Source organism: Dromaius novaehollandiae, chromosome 14 (genome assembly GCF_036370855.1).
Source record: "Dromaius novaehollandiae isolate bDroNov1 chromosome 14, bDroNov1.hap1, whole genome shotgun sequence".
Lineage (NCBI taxonomy): Eukaryota > Metazoa > Chordata > Aves > Casuariiformes > Dromaiidae > Dromaius > Dromaius novaehollandiae.
In genome coordinates this window covers 21,081,241-21,101,439 of record NC_088111.1, presented here as the reverse complement: position 1 = coordinate 21,101,439, position 20,199 = coordinate 21,081,241, and the positions used below count along the sequence as shown (strand labels likewise).

Genomic DNA, 20,199 nt, shown 5'->3' with positions numbered 1-20,199 from the left:
CTCATCCCACAAGCAGACAGCTCCCAGATTTTAACTCAGAGTCACTCTTTGCAACTGGGCAGACCTATGCTTAAAACCCCAGCCTCACAGTTTGATCTGTAAGCTGACAGCGCTGAAGGTCACTACAGACACAGAGAAGGAAACTACATACCAGCAACACGACTGGAGACACTCAAGAGCACGTTCTCCAGTCCTGGTCGATCCAGCAGGCACCTGCCTGTTCTCATACACCTGCTCATGTTCAGGGACACCTCATGCTTCTGCAAGCAAAGGTGGCAATGCAGGGTGGATTTTGTTTTCAGCAAATCCTACACTAAACCATTACTTGTGGAGATATTAAAAAGCCAGCTCTGATCACATGTTACAGTGATTAGCTGCACTGGGAGTGTCACAAAAACATGGGCTAGTGGTGGGGTGGAGCACAGCGACTGCTGATGATTCTGAAGTGTCACGTACCACCAGCCGGAAAGCACCAAGCCTCCTCTGGCCTTATATCCTGTGCGGTGCCATGGTTCCTCAGCCATTCCTCTCACACCACGTTGGGAAATGCTGCAGTGGGATCTCACAGATGGTGGGATCCGGGAGCAGTAAGAAGATGCTTTCCCCTCCAATCCTAGCAACCCCAAAGCCTGCTAGCTAACAGCAGGAGCAACCAGAGACCTGGAGGATGGGAAGGGACACAGTGCAGTCTCCAGGCAGGTTCTCTGTCAAGCTGGTGTTGCTCCTCTGGACAAGCCGGGGGGCTTTCAGCCTTCATGACACACTGGGTGCTTCTAGGAGCTCCATGGCAAAGGCAGGCCTTCTTCACCTCTCTCCACATTCACAGAATAACAAGTGTTCCCATATCAGAACACGTGCAAAGAACTTCACATTACCCAAGAAAATTTTCCGGAGCCCCTTTGGCAAACATAGCCCAAGATGGCCACAAGCAGGGAGAGCCACCAAGGCTTTGCTGGCCCATTAACTGGCTTGTCCTTGGTGCTGGAGGTCACCAGGCACTAAACTGACTCAGAATGAGCCTTGCTGCACATGCAGACTCCTCGCTGGGAAGGGATGGAAGAAGCAGAGTTAAACAGAAACTGAACGTGGGCAAGATGTGCACTGAGATACCTTTCCTTGGCTGTGATGGGAATAGTGAAAGAGTAGATTCTCAGCAGCCAGCGTGAGCACGCACGGCAGCGAGGAGCACTGGGCATCCCGGACTGCATTTGTTCATGCAGTCACTGTAGTCATCCAGTCCCTTCTCTCTGTGGCACAGCCAGGCAGGGGAAATGGGGAGCGCTGGACTGTCTGGCTCAAGCAGATGAACATCTCCCAGCGTGAGATGACACATTTGACTCGTACCTTGGCGAAGCGCAGGTTATTCTTGTAAGTTATGCAGAGCCTTTTCTGGAGCTCCAGCCAGCGCAGGGATGCCTGCCTCACCCCCAGCTGAGCCTGTGGGCTGCCCGGGTGCAAAGACAACTTCCTCCTGCTGATTCCAACGGGACTGACCAGGTGCCACAGCCCCGCACAAGCATAGCGATTGCCTCCTACCCTCAGGAGGCCAAAAACACCCTCAGAGAGCTGGGTTTCCAAATACAAAGCGGTCACAGTACAATGTATCACCTCGAACCTCAACAGAGAATTCAAGGTATCAAAATGAAACAGCCACGCCACCAAAAGGAGAAATTTGAGGTTAATTAATCACCCTGCTTGATCTTTACTCCAAGATCAGTGAATGGTAAAAGTGCATCACAAGCACTGTATTGACAGCTGAGTTACTGCACTACGGCAAGAGCAAATGAAAACCGATGTAGATCTGCAGATAAAGCAACAAGCACCCATTCATCTACCCTGCTCTATGCAACCTGCTCTACACAACTAGCTCTTTGAGCCCAGCACGGAGGTAGCCTACCACACACAGAGCAAAGCTGACCTATGGAAGCATCAGCCCCACCCGGTGAAGCATCCTCTCAGTTTGGCACTCATCTTTCCATCCCCAAAATCAAAACTCTTGCGTTCTCAGAGCAAGAAACACGCAGGTTTTGCTATTCAATATAGATGTAGATATATATGCAGATACCAGATTCGTGCAACAGTCATATCTGTGCGTGAGTGTCCTGCTCCACATACAAACTCAGAAGAACAGGCCCACGCTGGCAGCCCAGAGAAGCCAATCAGATACCATCCTCCTCAGGCAGCAAGCAGAGGAGAAACAGCAAATGGGACTTTGCAAACACAGCTGCTGCTAAATTTCAGCTTAAACACATTCAAACTCATCACATGCCCACTTAAGCACCATGTCTCCAGCTGGCCTCTAGTCCACATTTGCCCTGGCAGAAATGTCATCTGTTTGCCAAAGAAAAGTGTGAAAATTTGCAGGCTTTTTCTAAACTGAGAGGGCCTCCCTCTAGCCCCCCAAACCCATGTGGCTACATATTGCACACAGCAAAGTACCTGACAGGATCTGATAGAGGTTCAAAAGCACCACCTAAGAGCAGAAACCCTCTTCCTGCGCTCACTCAAAGGGAATCAAGAGCTAAACACATGGGTGGAAAACCATAAGTCTCAGCAAGTACTTAACAGCAAAGAAAGCACCAGCCAGGACAGTCTGCAAATCAGTTTTAGACCTCAAGCCAGATCAAAGCCAATCAATCAGACATCTCAAATGGGCCTTCACAGCTCAGCAGCGAGTAACCTCAATCCCCCTCATCTCCAGTTTGTCGCAATGTTTCGGTTTGCTTTAGAGAGAAGTCAAAACTAAGCACAGAAGAACAAACACATCTCGAGTGCCCTGAGATAAGAAGTGGGGAATGGCAAATTGTGGCACAATAGCCCAAACCAGCCCAAGCACAGAAGGGCTTTAGATGGCTGCAGAAGCAATGATAATTTACCAAAGGAAATTAGACCGTAAGTCAAAAACTGAGGCAGCCACATCTTCCTGAGCAACCAAAGTTAAGATTTTGACCTGCCCTGGGGAATGCAAGAAGAAAACTTTTGCCTTCAAATTCAGGCTGGAAAAGATGTTAAAATTTTTGCTTGTTTGTTTCAATGAAGGAAAAGGCAAGAAAATACGCTGTAGAAACAAAGGCTGCTCCCTTAACAGAAATCTTACCTCCTGCTTCCACATCTCTCCTGGCTTGCTCACCCTGTCGCGCTCTCAAAATGCGAGCTGGGCACATTCTGACCACCAGGGCTGCTATTACTGCTGCGATCAAGGCTGTTAGGTTTCTGAGGAAACGTCAGGCAGCTCTCAGGTAACACAAACACCACGCAAAATCAGAAAACTTAATTATTGCCAAATTTATCAAGCTCTTCAGTGTCCCAGGAAGATCAGTGCTGAACCTTTTGCTCACCGGAGAATGAGAGAAGAGAGAAGCTTGGTTAACTCAGGACCACTCCTACCAGACTTGAGAGCAAAAAGTTTTTTCAGACTTTGGCCATCCATAGAAATAACTCTTTCAACCCAGAACATGCAAAACCAGAAGGGAAAACTTCTGGAAAGCACTCTCGGGATCAGCCCCAAGTGCTGGGGCTTTGCTGCCCTGGCCTGTGTCTGTACGCATAGACAGATCAGTGTACGGGCCGCTGTCCGCTCTTCTGATAAATCCTCCCGCGTTTGGCCAAGCCAAGGCAGGTTCCCGCAGACTCGAGCAGTGGCTATTCGCTCAAGCGCACAGGGATCATCTTCCTCAGCAAAGGAAGGTTAGGCATGGCTGGTTCAAGGTGATCTTCAGATATACTGCTGCTTACCTTGCACGAGGACGCTGTGCAATTCACCTGCAACCCTACTTGCATTGCAGCTTCGGTACAGTGGCAGGTCAAGTTACCCTCCAGAAACGCTCTTCTACCTGACCTCAGTATTAAGCTCTGTAAAATAAGACTGATTTTCCCACAAAGTGGCGTAGACAAAGATATAGAGGAAGAGAGAACGGCACCAGCGTCTGAGAGAACAGCTCTGTGATAACACAGGATCCCTAAGTTCCTCTCCATCACACTGGAAATACCCTGCTTTCTGCTTTGGACCGCGGATGGAGGAACAGTCTCCTAAATAGGTGGGTACGGATCTACCCTGGCCAACTCCACCAAGGTCAGCAAAAGAGAAAGACATCCTCACCCTCAAAAGACCAGAGGAGCTGAGAGTGAGCTGAGGAGACAGCAGTTCAACTCGTGATTGAGATCTAAAGAAGCCAGCAACACCCTCATCGCTTGACTAGCCCCCGTGAAACTTCGGCACCAGGAGCAACACAAGGAGGAGTTAATCTCTCCCCCGCTGCCAAACACAGCTCAGAGCAGTGCCGGATAACCCAGCAGCCACACCAGCTGCCAGGCTGAGCTAGAGCTTTCCCGCTGGCACAGTTTAGATCAGGACAGGCTGAGGATCGATGGAGAAAAAGGCCACAGCATCCCACTTCCTGACCCACTTCACACACCATCTTGTCATGGAGAGCCAGCCAGCCCTGGCTGCCATCTCAGTGAAAAGGGCCGAACGAGCTGAGAAAAGGCCATGTGCTCCCGGGAGCCAGCAATTATTTTAGAGCATTTACTGCATTTCTGTTCTTCTGATGTCCTGTTTCCATAGAAACAAGGCCTGGAAACGGCAGACATTTCTTTTTTAATCAGCACCTCTTTTCTCCCCACCAACTCGAAGGAGAACTGCGTCCCTGGACCGCCAGCCGCAGCGGCTGGGGCGGCACACGCAGCCGGACCTTTTCCTGCCGCTCCATTTGAGAGATCCCATTGCAGCACCGCTGCCGGAGGACACGCTGTTCCCAGGACGGCAGCCACCTCGTGCCAGAGGCCGGGGCCGGGCCCTCCCGGGTGCCGTCGGCACGCAGGGCCTCCGCGCTCAGGGCACCTCTGCGCGCTCCCTCCCAGAGCGGGAAACGCTTCTCTGTTCCTTGCAGTGCCGCACGTTGAAAGCCTAAAGCAGGACCGCCGGCGACCGCGGGGAGCTTTCTGGGAAGCAGCTACAGAAACAGCTAGTGCCTCCAGACGCCTCCGTGCTCAGGAAGTCCTGTCTCGTAACAGCTGGGTCCTTTTAAAAGCGAACGAAGCCAGCGGCATCCAGAACCACCAGCCCTTGGCCACGGGGTGTCCGGAGTCACCAGCAGTTCTTCCTGCCATTTTTTCTTTTCCTTCTTATCATTGCAGAAGACGTAAGTGGCAGGAACAAGACCGAATCAAAAGCACAGACCAGGAAAAAAAAAAAATCCTACTGCAGTATAAGAGGTTGGGCAAAACAGAACAATAAAACTTTCTAGGAGGCTGCAAGCTTGGCAGGATCTGAAAGCCTGCTGACCTAACTCAGACATAAAACACAGAGGCAGCTGCCGGGAGCTAGCAGCTTCGCAACCTTCTGCAAAGCCACGACTGAAGCAGGCCCTCCACAGATCTGTTTTTCCCTGTATGTGAACCTCAGACCTCAAAACAACGAAGCAAATACACACAGCAGCTGGGCTAGATCCTGTTTGCAGAAGCGGGCGGTCAGCTCTGGGCCTGGTAGGCCACGCAACGCCAGCCTGCAGCCCCCAGAACCGGAGCTGGGCCCGGCGCTGGGGAAAGGCCTCTCTCCCGGGCCCCGCGGAAGTGAAGCAAGGCAAGGACAGATCCTGTGTGCCCAGGCAACCCGGCGAGCTCCCGGGTCACTGAAACAAGCCCAAAACAATACGTCAGACGCTTTGTTGGTCAGTAGCAAGAAAGGAGGAAAACAAGACGTGCTGTATCACAGCTGCTTTCTCTCTTCTTCTGTTTAAAAGACACACTCTCACTGCTTTGTCCACAAAGTTTGCAGTTACGCATAACACCAGAATTACCAAAACTGAGAGCGTCAAACCATCTCTGCAGATTCAACAGCCTCATGACTAGACTAACAAACAGGGTCCAGAGCTTGACGTGGGCTTTCTTGCAAGCCCTCGGGTGAACCACTCGCTGCCTCTCATCTGCCCTGCCGGGGGATAGGAACACAAATCCTTGTAAAACCTTTGCACGAGCTTGACTTTTGCCATGCCTGAGCGTGAGCTATCTGCGTCCCACTGGAGAGCAGAGTACGATCACTCAGCCTCCTTCACTCTTTCACCTGCTAAGTCAATTACTGAGCAGCACCGACATCCCAGCAGAGGGAGGGAGCGAGATAAGGAAAAGCAGCTATAAAACCACTGTGGCTGGCTGTGTCCCAGGGCTTGGACGCACTGAGCAGGGTTGTGTTAACCATCTGGGCACGCTGCAAGCCTGCAGCAAGCAATTTGCAGGTTAGCTCCCTTCCCTTGAGGGCTAAATGAACTTGACTCTATTTGCTGTGGGCTAAAAGCAGGCAAAGGAAGACTGTGAAGTGGTAGTTTCATGTGCCTGAGCCCTCAAAACCTAAGCTGTGGCTTTTTACACTGTCAAGGAGTTGTTTGTATCACTGGTTCCTGCCGGGTGAGAAGCCGCAGCCAGGCGGCAACTGCCTGCTCACCGACAGCACCTCCAAGAGCCTTGGCGTGAACCAGGCACAGACTTACCTGGTAGGGGACTACGCAGGGCTGCTTCTCCCCACTGCCCCACCTCTACCAGTCACAGCAAAAGACTGACCAGGTCGTCTGACAAATAGCCAGCCCGGCTATGGATGCCAGGCCAGGCTTTCCTCAGTTTCAGGACTGACGCCAGCATGAGCAGTACGTCCACCACAGACTTGCTCACCAGGACTCCCGCGAGGCAACGGAAACAGGGCCAGGAGGAGCAGACCCTAACGGCCAGGCGACATGGGAGGCTTATCCTCTGCAGAGGCACGGTACTGCCTGCGAGGGAGTTGAGTACACGTCCTTCTCCTCGAGCAACGCTCCCCCTGGGCCAGACTTCAGGAAATGTGAGCTTTTGTCCCCATGTCCAGCTCAGCGTTTCAAGAGCTCTTTTGATTCTGAAAGGAGAACACTATCCACACCGAGTGTATTTTCATCAGGCTAATGCTTATCTACCTGTTATCTACCCGCACAGGAAAGAAGAGGGGAAGAAAGGTAGCTTATCACTTCCTGAGGCCTCAGCCAAAAAACAAGTACTTTTCAGCCCTCATCTCCACTGCAAATGCAACTCGTGTTTTCCATAACACCCTGGGGTCTCAAAGCTAATCCACATCGGACCTCAACAGATCACAACCAGCGCACAGTCCTTTGAATAGACACCAGTCCCAGCCTGTTCAGGCTGTTAAGCACTGCTTTAGCAAAGACTGTTTCCCATGCCCATCACTACAGAGCTGCTCTTCAACATGGACCTGGGGTAGACGCTTTACAGCATGCAGAGCACCTGGGTATCCAAACACCAGAAGAAGTGACTTGACCCCTCTTTGTCCATAGCAAACCTGCAAAAGCACAGAAGCACCACTGGATTTGATTTTGAGAGCCCCCTGACAACTACATGGACCCAGTTCTGAGGTGTGCTGTGTATCTGCTGTTCCTCTAAAGATGACTGTACCTTTTCTCATGTTCATTATCTGCACGTGCGTAGCGGGAAGGGACAAGGCTCAGGCATCGAGGTGCACGCCAAGACCTGGCACCCACAGCTAAAGCTTTGAGACAACCACCAGAGCATCAGACAACAAAACAACGGCACCGAGTCCCACCTTCCACATCCCGTATCCTGCCTTTGAATCACACACAATACTTCACGAGACGGTGCCAAATGCTTTCAGGCAGTCCCAGGACGCTCTCCCCCGGCAACCCCAATTAAATAGGAAGCTGCCTTTTCCTGCAGCCACGAGCTGTTCTTCTGAGTAGCGATTTAAACCTGCCCTGGCTTGGAGATACTGAGAAAACAGGGTTCTTCCCTTCAGGCCACTAACAGGTAGGAGGCAACGCCGCTCTCTACCGTCCACCTCCCCGATCGCACAAAGACGGCAAAAGGCGAGGAAAGCTCTGCATTTCGCTCCTTACGCTCTGCCTCCCGCGCGGGTCCCCTTCTCTCCGCCGCGCAGCGCTCGCCGCCGCAGAAGTCCCGCACGCAGCACGGGGCCGGGCCGGCCCCGGCGCCACCGGGTCGCCTCTCCGGCACCGAATCGCCCGGCCGACGCCCGCGACCGCTTCGCCCCGGCGCCGCGCAACCTCGCTGCCCCGCCACACCCTGGCATCGCCGGGAAGGCCGGCTAGGCCGGTGGCGGCGGCAGGCTCGCTCCCCTGAAACGCTCGGCGTTTCACGCGCAGCCCGAGGCCTCCCTCTCCGTCCCCCGCGGGCGAGGGCCGCAGCGCCGCAGGACGAGCGCGGACTCACTCCGCTCCGGGCGCTGCAGCATCGCGGGCGCGTTCCCCGAGCGGCCGCGGCGCGGCCTGGGGCAGGGCAGGAGGGGCCGCCCGGGAAAACACAGCCGGGGCGACCTCAGCGACCACTTGACATTTGCAGGAGAGCTGCGGTGCCCGGAACCAGAGCTGGCCCCGGCCCGAGGCTCGCCCAGGCCCTCCTCGCCCCGCCCTGGCCAAACACCGCGCGGCGCCTGCCCCGGCCCCCCGCGCTCAAGAGGCCTCCCCCGCCCGCGCCGCCCGACCCCTCCCCTCGCCGACAGCGCCTGCGGCCACCCGAAAGCCCGCGCTATCGCTGGGCAAATATTGACCGTCGCGCCGAGCCCTCTCGAGCGCAGGCTTCCGGGCTGCCTCGGCGGAGCGAGCCGTGGGAACGGCGCCCCCCGGGCCGCGCCGATGCCGGGCCCCGCCGGCCGCCCCCCACCCCCCCGCGCCACTCACCGGGCCGGGCGGCTCCGGGCCGCGCTCAGCGCCGCGCGGCCGCCCCCGCCGCCGGGCGCCGCCCGCGCGCTCCCGCCGCCATCCCCCGCGCCGCGCCGCGCCCCGCCCGCCGCCCTGACCCGCCGCGCACGCGCGTGTCGCCGGGCGGCGTGGGGCGGGGCCGCCGGGGGCGCGCGCAGGATGCTGCGCGGGCCCGCGCCTGTCGGGGTGCGGGGCGCCGCCCGTGCGCGCGCGCGTGGCGTTGCAGGCAGAGGCGCAAGCGGTTCGCGTGTCTGCACGGGGCACTTCGCGTGCGCGTGTCTGTGAGCGCGCGGGGCACCGCGTGGGCACGCAAGCAAGTGCGTCTCTCCACACAGGACGCTGCATGTGCACACGCACGTGCACCTCTGTGCGAAGGGCATTGCACGCGCGCTGCACGTACACACCTGCATGTGCACTGCGTGTGCACGTGCGTGTGCACACGCATTTAGAGGCATTGCACACATGTACGTGCACACGTATGTATGTGTACTTGCATAGCACGTTGCACACGCATGTGTATATGTGCATGTATGTGTGTGCAGGGAATTGCACACATGGGTGTGCGCAGGGCATTGCATGTGTGCAAGTGTGCGCGTGTACATGTGTGTGTGTCTACAGGGCATTGTACACACATGTGCATGCACATGTATGCGTATTCGCTCAGGGCCTTGCACATGCCTGCGCGTCCACATGTGAGCAGATGAGGGGATGTGCGGCATATTGCATGTGCATTTGCATGCACATGTGTGCGTGTGCGTATATCGGGCATGAAAACAGGTGTGCATGCACCAGGGCATGACATGTGTGCACATCTGTGCGTGTCGACAGCACATTGCACATCTGCGTATGTAGTGCATTGCACATATGCATGTCAGCGTGCGTGTTTGTGGGTGCTCATGCACGCGTGTGCAGGAGGTTGCATGCCAGCATATAAGGAATTGCATGTGCGGGGGTCCAAGAGCTCTCAAAAGAAACCGAGTATCTGAAGGGGAACACAGGCGCGCACGTGTTTGTAAGGGACTGTGTCTGTGTGTGCACGCAGGGGCTCACTCATGCATGCCCGTGTCTAGGGGTTGCCTCTGTGGACCCCACAGCTCTGTGGCTTTTCACGGCCCCTCCTCGAAGCCCACCGCAGCCGGCGGGGAAGGAGCAGAGCCCGCGGCCATGGCCCCACGCCGCCATCCACCCATTTGGCAGGGAAAAGGGGCTTGGAGGAGAAAACAGTGCCAAAAACTGATGGGGGGGGCGGGAGGGATTGACACGGCCACGTTGCAGAGGGCGATGGAGGAAGAGGGCCAGGGAGAGCGGCGGGGTCGAGACTACTGTAGGGCTGCAGCCCCATTTCGCTGCTTTGATCTCAGCTGCTTCGGAGACCCTTTTCTGCTATGATCTTTCCGTCTCCGTAGGGTTTTTTCTTGTAGTCATCCACACTCCACTGCCCAACCCTCAGGAGAGGAGTCTATCCACCAAAAAAAGAAAAAAAAACAAGACGGGGTGATGCTTTCTCAGTGGGAGAGAGGGGAACTGCTTGATTGCGCTTGCCAGGATTTGTCCCGCAACGGCAGGGGAGGCTCCACGCACCAGGGCAGGAAGCTCCTGGCTCCGAGGCTTTGCCAGCAGTGATGCCACTGCGGCACGGACAGGTCCCAGCTCTCCTGCGCGGCAGAGCCGGCGGGATTTGCGGTTTAAAAGCTGGAAAGCAAGCTGCTAACACAACGTAGCAGGAGGAAAAGGGGGAAGGTACAGCAGCTCCACCACCTTTTATTAAGGAAGAAGTGTCCCCACTGACTTGCCTGTATTTGCCCCTGGCAGCGAGCGTCCTGCTCTGGCTGCAGTACGAGACGTACAGACACCAGCTGCCCACCAGCGCCCATCCGAAGAGCGCGGCCCTCCGCAAAGCGAGACAGAGATCGCTCCCAGCACGTCCCTGGATTTTTCAATGGACACGAGCGGAGCAAGGAGCCCGTCTCCCAGAGGAAAGCAGGCAGCTACAAGGACTTGCCCATGCAGAAAACCTTTCCTGCTTGCACTCATCCACTAAGCAGCATACAGCAAAGTTGATTATCAGGCTCGGAAAGAGGAAGGAGTTATCACAGCTCGGTGAGTTACTATTCCTCGGCAGAGCTTCATGCATGCACACTTTGAAATGTGAATGATGCACATTAGCCGTGTGCAAGGATAGCATGTGTTTCCCGGTGAGTATGGTCCAGCTGATGGCTAGAAATCTCTTAATTTGCTTTCCCCCATCACCTGTAACCACACTGCACAGCACCCGCATGATGCTCGTATTCTACTGCAAACACAAAATGAATTGCGTGAGTGCAGCTCTGCTACCGTCAGGCGCGAACCCCATTGCTCACTGCAGCGTGGGCGAAGAGACCACATCTACGGTGGTGCCCACAGTTTGCTGCAGTAGATCATCTGTCTGTCAAAATGTGGAGTTTTGCTAGTAAAATTTTGCCTGCCCATTCTTTGATTCTGGAATAAGGGTGGCTTTCAGAGCTTAGTTTGAAAATGAACGTCGGCACCGTGGAAATAGGCACTGTACTAGTGGCACAACTGTCCTTTTGGGGAGCCAGGCTGTTCTAATATCGAGGTTTACATTTGTACTTCAATATACAGCTAAGCGGAGACAAGCACGCAGGGCTGAGGAAGAGCCCAGCCTTGGGATCTAATCCTGCTCGGAGCTGAGCTCCTTTGAAGTAACACGAGCGGGAGTCTGCAGCCCTCTGAAACAGGCTCTAGGCCAATCTAACGTGCGGGAAACAGGCCAGGAGAGACCGGTGGCAGGAGTCGGATGTTGCAGACTGTCCGGGGCAGTCAGTGCCTTTGCAAGCCAAGCGCTCAGAGCGGGAGGCTCAGGTGAGTCAGCCCAGAGCCACCTCTGCTGCCTTCCCCACCCCTGCTCTGGCCCTGGTTTGACCCTTCCCAATTACTCCTGCCTCCTTTTTCCCCTCGACCTTCTCCATTGCCTCGTTCAAGTTCCCTCTGCGGCTGCCTTTGAAGGAAAGGACAGAAGATTAGAGATGTTGCGACGAGCCACAGTCAGTGGCATTTCTGTGATGCAGCTTCGCACTCAGGACTGGGAGCTTGCTGTAGCGGTTCAGAAAGCCGTACACCCATGCTGGAGCAGAGAAGCAGATGAAATCCATAGGACATAGCCAGAAAATGGCAGTAGGGTATAAAGATCTGGAGTCTGATTGGATTTTGGAACCTACTAACTACATTTCTGTTACCTCTTGGTCACTTACTTGTTCAGATCACTGGATCAAGCTGTTCACCACCACCTTCCCTTGAAGGCTGCCACCACACCGCCATTTACCTGGGTCAGATTCTGGCCCAGTTCCTCCAAGAGGGTAATTCCTGAGGCCATCCCATCAAAACCAGCAGGGCATCCCACGGCACCAGCTGCTGCCCGTGAGGAGGCAGCCGGCAGCCTCTGATGCATTGCACGTGGCTACAGCTTTTAATGCTGGGCAACACCAGGCCGCGTGTTCCTGAATCGTGACCGCGACAGTCTGCAGGATGGACCCCCAGGCTGCCAGGCTAGTGGGCTTAACGTACCACCGTTCCCAGGCCAGGTAGCATGACCACCCTCAGCATCTCCCGGGGGAGCTTCGTTTAGCTAATGATGGAGTGACAATGAAGCATCAAGCACAGGACAGGAACAAATACGGCCAGGTTCTTCCAGCTCATCGGCCTCCCATAAAGCCTGCTTTTTCCTGCTGGGTTTTGGAAGGTGTGGGATGATGGCTGCAGAAGAGGCTGCTGCCACACTACGGAGGAGACGCTTGCCAGTGGGCTGATGACGTGCTGCCTTCCTCCTCTGTCTGATTTGGAAATGCTGGCATTGTGTGTCCCATACCTCGTTTCACCATGAAAGGCATTTTAAAGGTTATGGAGGAAAACATCCTGCCTGTCCAGGCCGGGCAGTGCCTCCCCTTGTCGCACTCTCCCTCCTGATCAGCATCGTATTTCCCTGGCTAGGTGCATCCCACCAGCAACGGAGTCAGAGACAAACAAGCACAGCCAAGTTCTGCAGACACCGTTTCCCATTTTATACTCATCTCTCCCCACTCGCTGCAATATTGGATGTGGCAGCAGGGAACCTTATTTATTACGTTAGAGCGCAACCTCCCAGGAAGAGGAACACTAGGACTTTGTGTTTCTCGTTAGAGCAGGCGTCCGGCTCCGGCACCTGTGATGGGAAAGATGTTCGCTGCCAGAAGCCTAGTGTGGGGAGCAGTAACTCCCCAGACTGCAGGTGCGCTGAGGCCAGGGGACAGCAGGACTCACCGAAGCACCTGCAACATCTCCCTGCTCCAGGAGAAGGCACTGCCATGCAACCTCCTTGCCTAGCGCTGAGGATGCTCTCACCCGCGTAACCTTCAGGATTTGCTAATGTTTAAGGGGATTGTGCGCACGCACACAGATGCCTGGATCCTCCCAGGGGATCTGCTCTGCGAAGCAAGGCGGGATGGAGACAGAACCATTTTTCTTGGAAACACTGGTGACATAAAAGCAGAAGGGATGGGGGGTCCCATTTGATGTCATGCTAGGGAAAGGTGTGTCCTTAACTCTTCCCAAGCAAGACACTGGCAGCTCCTCCAGCTCCATTCTCCCTGGCACCTGGAACACCAAAGCAATGGTAGAGAAGATGCTTAACTTCTTAGCATTCCCATGAGAGGCAACTGCACATGCTCCAGGGAAGAGAGGCTTTTCTTCCACTCCTTGTTTCTCCTCCTGCTCCCCTGCCGGCATCCTTGCCCTCTGCCAGCTAGAGGCTATGCTAGCTCTTGTGGGCATTTGTGCCACCTTTTGGCAGGAGAGAGCTGGGAAGGGAAGCAAAAGGAGGAGGGAGGCTTGGGTGAAGGTGGCTGAACTGGGGCATCTAAGAAAAGATATTGCTGTTGTCAGGGCAAGAACCCAGCTCTCTTCTCCCAGGGCTGGGATTCCCTCTCCCCTTCCCCTGCGAGGCACGCCTGCTCCAGCCTTGGTGTTCACGTGCTCAGCATGCAGCTCCAGTGCCTCCCCGACTCGGGGACCCCGCACAGGGTTCCCCGTGCCACCTCAGCAACAACTGGATGGGCAGGTGAGCTGTTCTCCGGGCAGGGCAGGCTCCCAGGCAGCCAGCCTACGGAAATGACTTGCACCACTTGCAGGGGCTGAATGTGAATTGGCGATTTAGAGAGGAAAGGCTCCTGAGACCTTCCCGTGACTCAGCCATCTTCTGTAAAGCTCTGTCACCTTACTTCAGGATCAAAGGGGTGTGTAAATGCAAATAGCCTAACCTCATTAATAGCCAGTAAATAACTGGCAGCTTTGGGCGCTCTGTGAAGATCAGCATTCTCAGATCTGCGCCAGCTTATAAATCCAGCAAGCCACACGCTCAACCGACGGCTGCCATTCTGGGCAGACAGGGCTGAGATAAGGGAGACATAATTGATTAGACATTGAGGAGATTCCTGAAGGCAATATATACTGCCCTTTCTGCTGCCACCCCTGCTGACTGAAGGTTCCTGCCTAGCACAGTAGCACATACCTTCCTCAACACATAAAGGCCAAATCCTGCAAGCTCCTGTTAAATGCGGAGGGAGCTCGTGTCCTAAAAGTTTAGCCGTTTCCCTTCTCCAAGACCTGTGCCTGGAAGAGCGAATCCAGCCAGCTCTAAAGCTTTCAGTGGCGAGTCAAACCTCTGTCCCCCACCCTCCCATCCTGCAGAAACAGAAAGCATTGCAAGGAAGAGTGTTAAAACCTCACTTAAAACATTGCTTTAAAAGAAACCGAATAAACTGCAGCCGGTGTTGCTGGCTCAGTGAGGGGGGGCAGTTATATGGTTTACATTTCATTTTCTAAACCTAACAGAATGCCTACGTAGAAAAAAATTTGATAACCCTTAGAGTGACGTAAAGGCAGGAAGAGGACTTCACCTGAGGCTACTTCACCCTTTCCAGTTTCCTTTCTCCATCAAGATATGGAGACGACTGACGGCATGCAAAAAAACCCTAGCAGTTTCTGTCTCAGCACCAAAAGCTCCAGGGAAACAAACTGCCGAGGAGAGAAACTGTTACATCGGTTTTGCTGGTCAGTTCAACAACAGGGCCATACCAGGAACCCAGGTAACTCCCTCCAGCAAACTTAGCCAAAAATGAGAGGCCAAAGGGACTGCAGTGAGGGGGCTGGAGGCAGCAGGTCTCTCGGGGCAGCTGAGTTAGCAGGGCTTTGCTGGGGCTGCTTTCAGCCACACTCATTGCATCTCAGAGCACAGCGTGGGCGCGTGGCAGCCAGAGCCTGTTACAAGCTGCGGTTGAGGCCACGGCTCCCTGGCCGAGTCATGTCCGTAGGGCACCATGGTGCCTGGATTTCTGTCCCTCAGTGGGAAATGAAGAACACTCTTCTTCTTTGCTGACCAGCCCCTTTTTTCCCAAAGTCATGTCCAATCCTTTGCAAAGCGAGCCGGAAGGCAGTGCTTTGGCATATAAGCACGTGCCCTGTCGAGTAGTCTCACTGGCATCAGTGCTGAAGTTGTGTTTGGGGACCTGGGAAGATGAATAACACCTCCTCTGAGGGCCAGTTCCTGTGAGGACATGGCCATGACCTGGGCTCTGCTTCCCTTCATGGCTGGTGCTGTTCCTGGGGTGGTTTCCTGCAGTCCTTGGGCATGAGGCTGTCAGCCCATTGCTGTTTGCACATCCGAGCAGTTTTGGAGCTGTTCCTCTCTCATCTCTTCCCACCGCTATCACCTTGAGATTTGTACTTTTCTTCCCAGCATATACAGCAGGCACCTCCTGCCTGTCCCCTTCCTCCACGCACAGGCTCACATCTCTCCCCATGATGGGCATGACAAGCATGGCTTTATGGCTGGGGCAAACCAGTGACACAGGGAGGCACCAGGGATTTGACCAAGGATAAAGGAATAGATCCATGGATAGACAGAGAGGTACATAGGGGTAGATAAGCAGGTCTTAATCCTTTCGGAATTTCCATATTTATAGTGCCATGTCCAGAGAATATTTTAATTTAAAACCTGGTCCTAATAGGATATCATGCTCATCTTAAGCAGTATTTGGTTCTAGGGACAATTTTAATAGTTCAGCTACAACGAAAGCTTAGATAGAAGAGTCAGCAGAAGAGTCAGTGACTTATAAATAGAGGTTTGCAGAAGCTAGTTAAGTTCCAGGTCTGTTACATCTTAGCACACAGCAGAGCATGGCAGTTTACAGTCACATTTTTCATGAAACTCATGCGTTAGCTGTTCCTAAACTTCACAATAGAGAGCTGGTGTGAGAAGAGACTGAGGAAATGATTTTTACTTTTCCCCTGAAAGGCGCAAAACAACCAAACGCCTCCCATCCCACGTGAAATAAAATGCAGACCTAAGTGTATGTGGCAGGTATGAACATCCCAGCTCCATGAGTGGGTTGGGCCACAGCTAATGTGCACATCTAGGCAACTTCTTGGGGAGTTCATGCCCATGGGGGCACCAGCGATATTGGGAGGGACAGGTGAGGGGTTCTGAATGCAGAACTTTAGGTTACTGGGAGAAGGGTAATGACTGGGAGTTCTGCAGTTGCATCCTCTGGTAGGTTCCCATTTCCACTGCAGGACCCAACGGAGAAATGGGGGCTGTAGTCTGTGACCAAGGAAATGGCGTAGGGAAGAAAGGCTCAGACTTAGAAAAAATTAGGGAAACTTGAAAATAGAGGGAGCATCTCCAGGAAAGATGAGCTCTGTCTAAACAAAAATAAAGCCAGGCTGGTAGCCCTTAAAACAAACACAACCATAGGAGGGTTTTTAAATCAAAGACAAAGGGGTAGATCACTGGAGACTGGGGACAGAGAATCATTCAGAGGTAAATTCACAACTCCATCCCATCAATAAAGGAATGAGAGAAGCCAGTACAATTCAGGAACGAGACAGTGAGGAATGCCCTCTGCAGGTGAAGTCTCATTTATGTGGGACATCAGACAAACAGACAGCCAAGTCAAGATCACACGCATGTGCTGCTTTGCAGATGTGTGGGATCCCAGCTGAATGGAGTAAGCGGCCTGGTTTTAGATGAGGTTAAAGCATCAGTGAAACCCCAGGGATGCAGTGAAGGGAAGAGCCCAGGAATGAGAGTGGAGAAGAAGCTGGTGGAGGGCTGGCATGTGAAAAGTGTTACGGCAGGCATTAAGTCAAGCGAGGTGAATGAATTATATGCATCAAGAAGCAGCACAAATCCACAGGGAATGGACTGTGAAACATGGAGAATGAACAGAAGAGATTATTAAGGCCATCCTCTAAACTGCCCAGTAAGGATGCGGACAGTACCCCAAAATGCTAAGACAGGCTACAAGGCTGGGAGAGCAAGGAACCACAGTATAGTGGAGACTTCAAGTTGGGAAATGTCACAGCAAAGCCATCCTAAATGACTGCGTCTTGAGATCCTAGGTAGAGAACCACAAGAAGGCATCTCCTGAGCCAAAACTGGGGAAAATATTCTGGGAAGCATCACTACATGCTCCGCAAGTCTCTATACTCTTCCCTAGTAAGTTCCTTGGCCAGTGCTAATGGCAGGATCCTGGGCTACACAGACCTTTAGTCTGATCGGGCGTGGCTGGGCTTAGGCGTGAGTGACTCTTGATTTAGCTCTCAGCATCGAACAGGACCTTGCTCACATTGTTAGAGAAGAACCAGTCCATCAGAGTAAGCACAAAGTAGGAAATTCAGCACCCTGGTAGGAACCCTCAAGCAATAAAGTGGGGGTAGTTAAGGGCTAAAAACCTCTATTGGCTTCCTTATCTTTGCAAAAATGAGCTACGTAAAGAAACTTGCTAGAAGGAGGAAAAATCAAACACAGAGGCAAAATACTTGCAAATGACAGGGAGATATCATCTAGCCAGGATGGATGTGTGCCACTTAGCAAAAGAGGTTCAGTGAAATACCCTGTTGAGCCCCTGGAAGGATGGTTTAACAGCTAAGCAAGCTATCCAAAATATAAATAAATTAAATTAGAATTAAAAATATCTTCAAAAACTGACATTTTCTTTTCAAACAAGGAAAACAGCAAGATGCATAAACCCCAGCAAGTTAAAACCCACACTCAGATAGATGAAAAATACTTTGAGCATAATTTCCTTACTGCATAAAAATTAATAGCAGTATATTTTGGCAAACACATCACAAGCAGGAAGTCTGCTAGAAACCCACTGTGGCTGGCAGGGGACTGAAACGGTGTGTGCTCAGGGCAAAGCCCGCAAATGTTATCGCAACCTGCAGCAGGATGGAGGCACGAGGTGACTAACTGTAACACAATACCTAGGACTTGACCTGACCTTCCCAGTAAAAGCAGTTTGCAAATTTTTAGAGGAGGCTAATTTATAGAAAGAGCTCCACAGGGCTCCAGGAAACACTGGACTCACATCTGACTTTGGTACCAGGAAAATTTGCTAAAAGCAAAAGTAATTAATTAAGTAATTAAGAATGGAATCAGGAAACAAGTGGATAAATACAATATATTGAGGCAATGTCAGCACAGCTTTGTGGAGGGAAGTCTTGCTAGAATTCCTGGGAGGATGTGAATAGTGGTGAATCAGGTGATACATTAAACAACAATTTTCAAAAAACTTTGGAAAAAACCTCTCTCCAGAAGGTCTTCAGGGCATTAAGATGGGATGGAATAACAGTCAAGTTTTGCTTGTAAATTAACTAGTTAAAAGTGAGGAGACAAAGGGCAGGAATAAATGGGCAGGATCTGTGCCAGACCTGTGCTATTCATGCATAAAGGAGAACAGACTGTGCTGATGACACAACGTGCTTCAGAGTGGTCAAATCTAAAGCTGACTGTGAAGAATTGGAAAGGGATCTCATGATGTTGAATGGCTGAGCAGTAAGACACCAAATGTAATTTAATATAATTAAATTCAAGGCAACGTACATGGGCAGAAATGACCCTACCTGTATGCAGTGATGAGCTCTAAATGAGCTATTATCATTTAGGAAAGAGATCCTGGAGTCACTGTGGATAGTTCTCTCAGAATATCATCTCTGTGCTCTGCGATGGTTAAAAAAGCAAAAAGAACATTAGGAAAGGATTGCTGGGACTGCTGTAACGTGTACGCGTGGTTACCGTGTCTCAAAAAGGATGGGGTAGGTAAAGCAGATAAAGGGAGACGAAGTGGCTTTCGAAAGGGGAGAGACCGAGCACACCCTTCAGCCCAGGAGGGAGCCATGGGTGAGGGATCTGGTAAGTGCTGCTGACACCGAGAAGGGAAAGAAAGGAGGAAATATCTTCCATTTCCTAGAATGGGGGCTTCAAGAACGCCACAGGACCTGATCCACTTTAAAATGGCAGGAAAAACTTTTGCAAACCACACATTACTCCCTGGTGGACTCCGTTACGGAGGTCTGCAGTGTGAATAGAGGAAACAGGACAGTGTATAGAGGGTTGGTGTCCTGGGGCTATCACACCCCAGGAGCAGCTCCCCGCTCAGGATGTTGCTAGATCATTGCTGGGCGTGAAGGGCAAATGAAGCGATGCCCCCTTCCTGCTCCGACTTGGCCTTCGACTGGACCCCACTCTCCCCATCCTGGTGCTGTGCCTAAAACGGAGCAGGGAGCAGGCCCCAAGCACCCGGGGCTGACACACAAACTCACACTCCAGCTTGGTTTTCAAGTCAGGCAGGAAAGAGGGAGGAAATTTCTGTTGAGCTGACATCAGCCCGAAGGTGGCATTACCCACAGATGCAGTCCCCTACTGAGCAATGTCTCAGTGCATTGCTGATGCAAATTACTAGTTATGAAGTGGAGAAAATTGCTATCTACTTGCTCTTTCATCTATTTATTACAGATTTTTTTTATTGATAATTATTACTTTTAATGAAAACAAGATAGGGAGTCCTCTTTTGTGATTCTAGCTTGGTGGCTCTCTGGAAATAAATTTTCTTAAAGAACACTCTCCTTCCACAAATGTTTTTTTACCTTTTTCCATCATCAATTTTGCTCACAGTTTTCCGCAGCTTTATGGGGTTTAACTTTTTAAAGCGCCCAGTATTTTTGTTAATGAATTGATTACTCCCTACTCAAATTGAATGTATTCACGTCATGGTCATTGTTCCCTAGGCAACCACCAGCAAAGTTATGGACCTATTATCATGAGTTATCACTGTTTAAAAAAAGTCAAAAAATTAAAGTTACAACTACAAAGCTTCAAAAATCATTGTTGAAAAATTGCCTTCCCATCAGTGCAACTAGCTGGCAAAGTGGAAGGTTTTAGTCGATAAAAGCAAAGATCATTGAACTTGCTTCAAGTACTAGGAGATAACAAAATACCACACACAGGCCCGATAAAGGCATGTTCAAACAAATTCAGTGAAGGATTACTTATATTCTTTTCAAAAAATTTGAAGAGCTGCTCTGTTTAACAAAGCAATTGCTATCTGTATCTATGTAGGGTGCAGGAACAGCCGGAACTGAAAAGATTGTGCCGTCTGAGGATGACAGTGTA

At 52.2% G+C, this 20,199-nt stretch overlaps 1 protein-coding gene across 3 annotated transcripts in view; it reads right to left on the bottom strand.

Annotated features, from left to right (window-relative positions):
- The window catches only part of ABCA3 (ATP binding cassette subfamily A member 3), a 48,507-nt gene extending 39,721 nt beyond the window's left edge, over positions 1 to 8,786 (bottom strand). The window contains exon 1 of one of the 3 annotated variants that reach the window (XM_064520682.1): positions 8,691 to 8,786. Coding sequence is in view for 1 of the 3 variants with exons in the window: in XM_064520681.1 (XP_064376751.1) it covers positions 3,098 to 3,112 (15 nt within the window). In the remaining 2 variants the exon portion in view is untranslated. Of the gene's footprint in view, positions 1 to 3,097; positions 3,128 to 8,223; positions 8,469 to 8,690 lie in introns of those variants that run through there. The other 2 variants (XM_026100500.2, XM_064520681.1) reach the window with 2 other exon arrangements.
- Between the last annotated feature and the right edge of the window lie 11,413 nt (positions 8,787 to 20,199).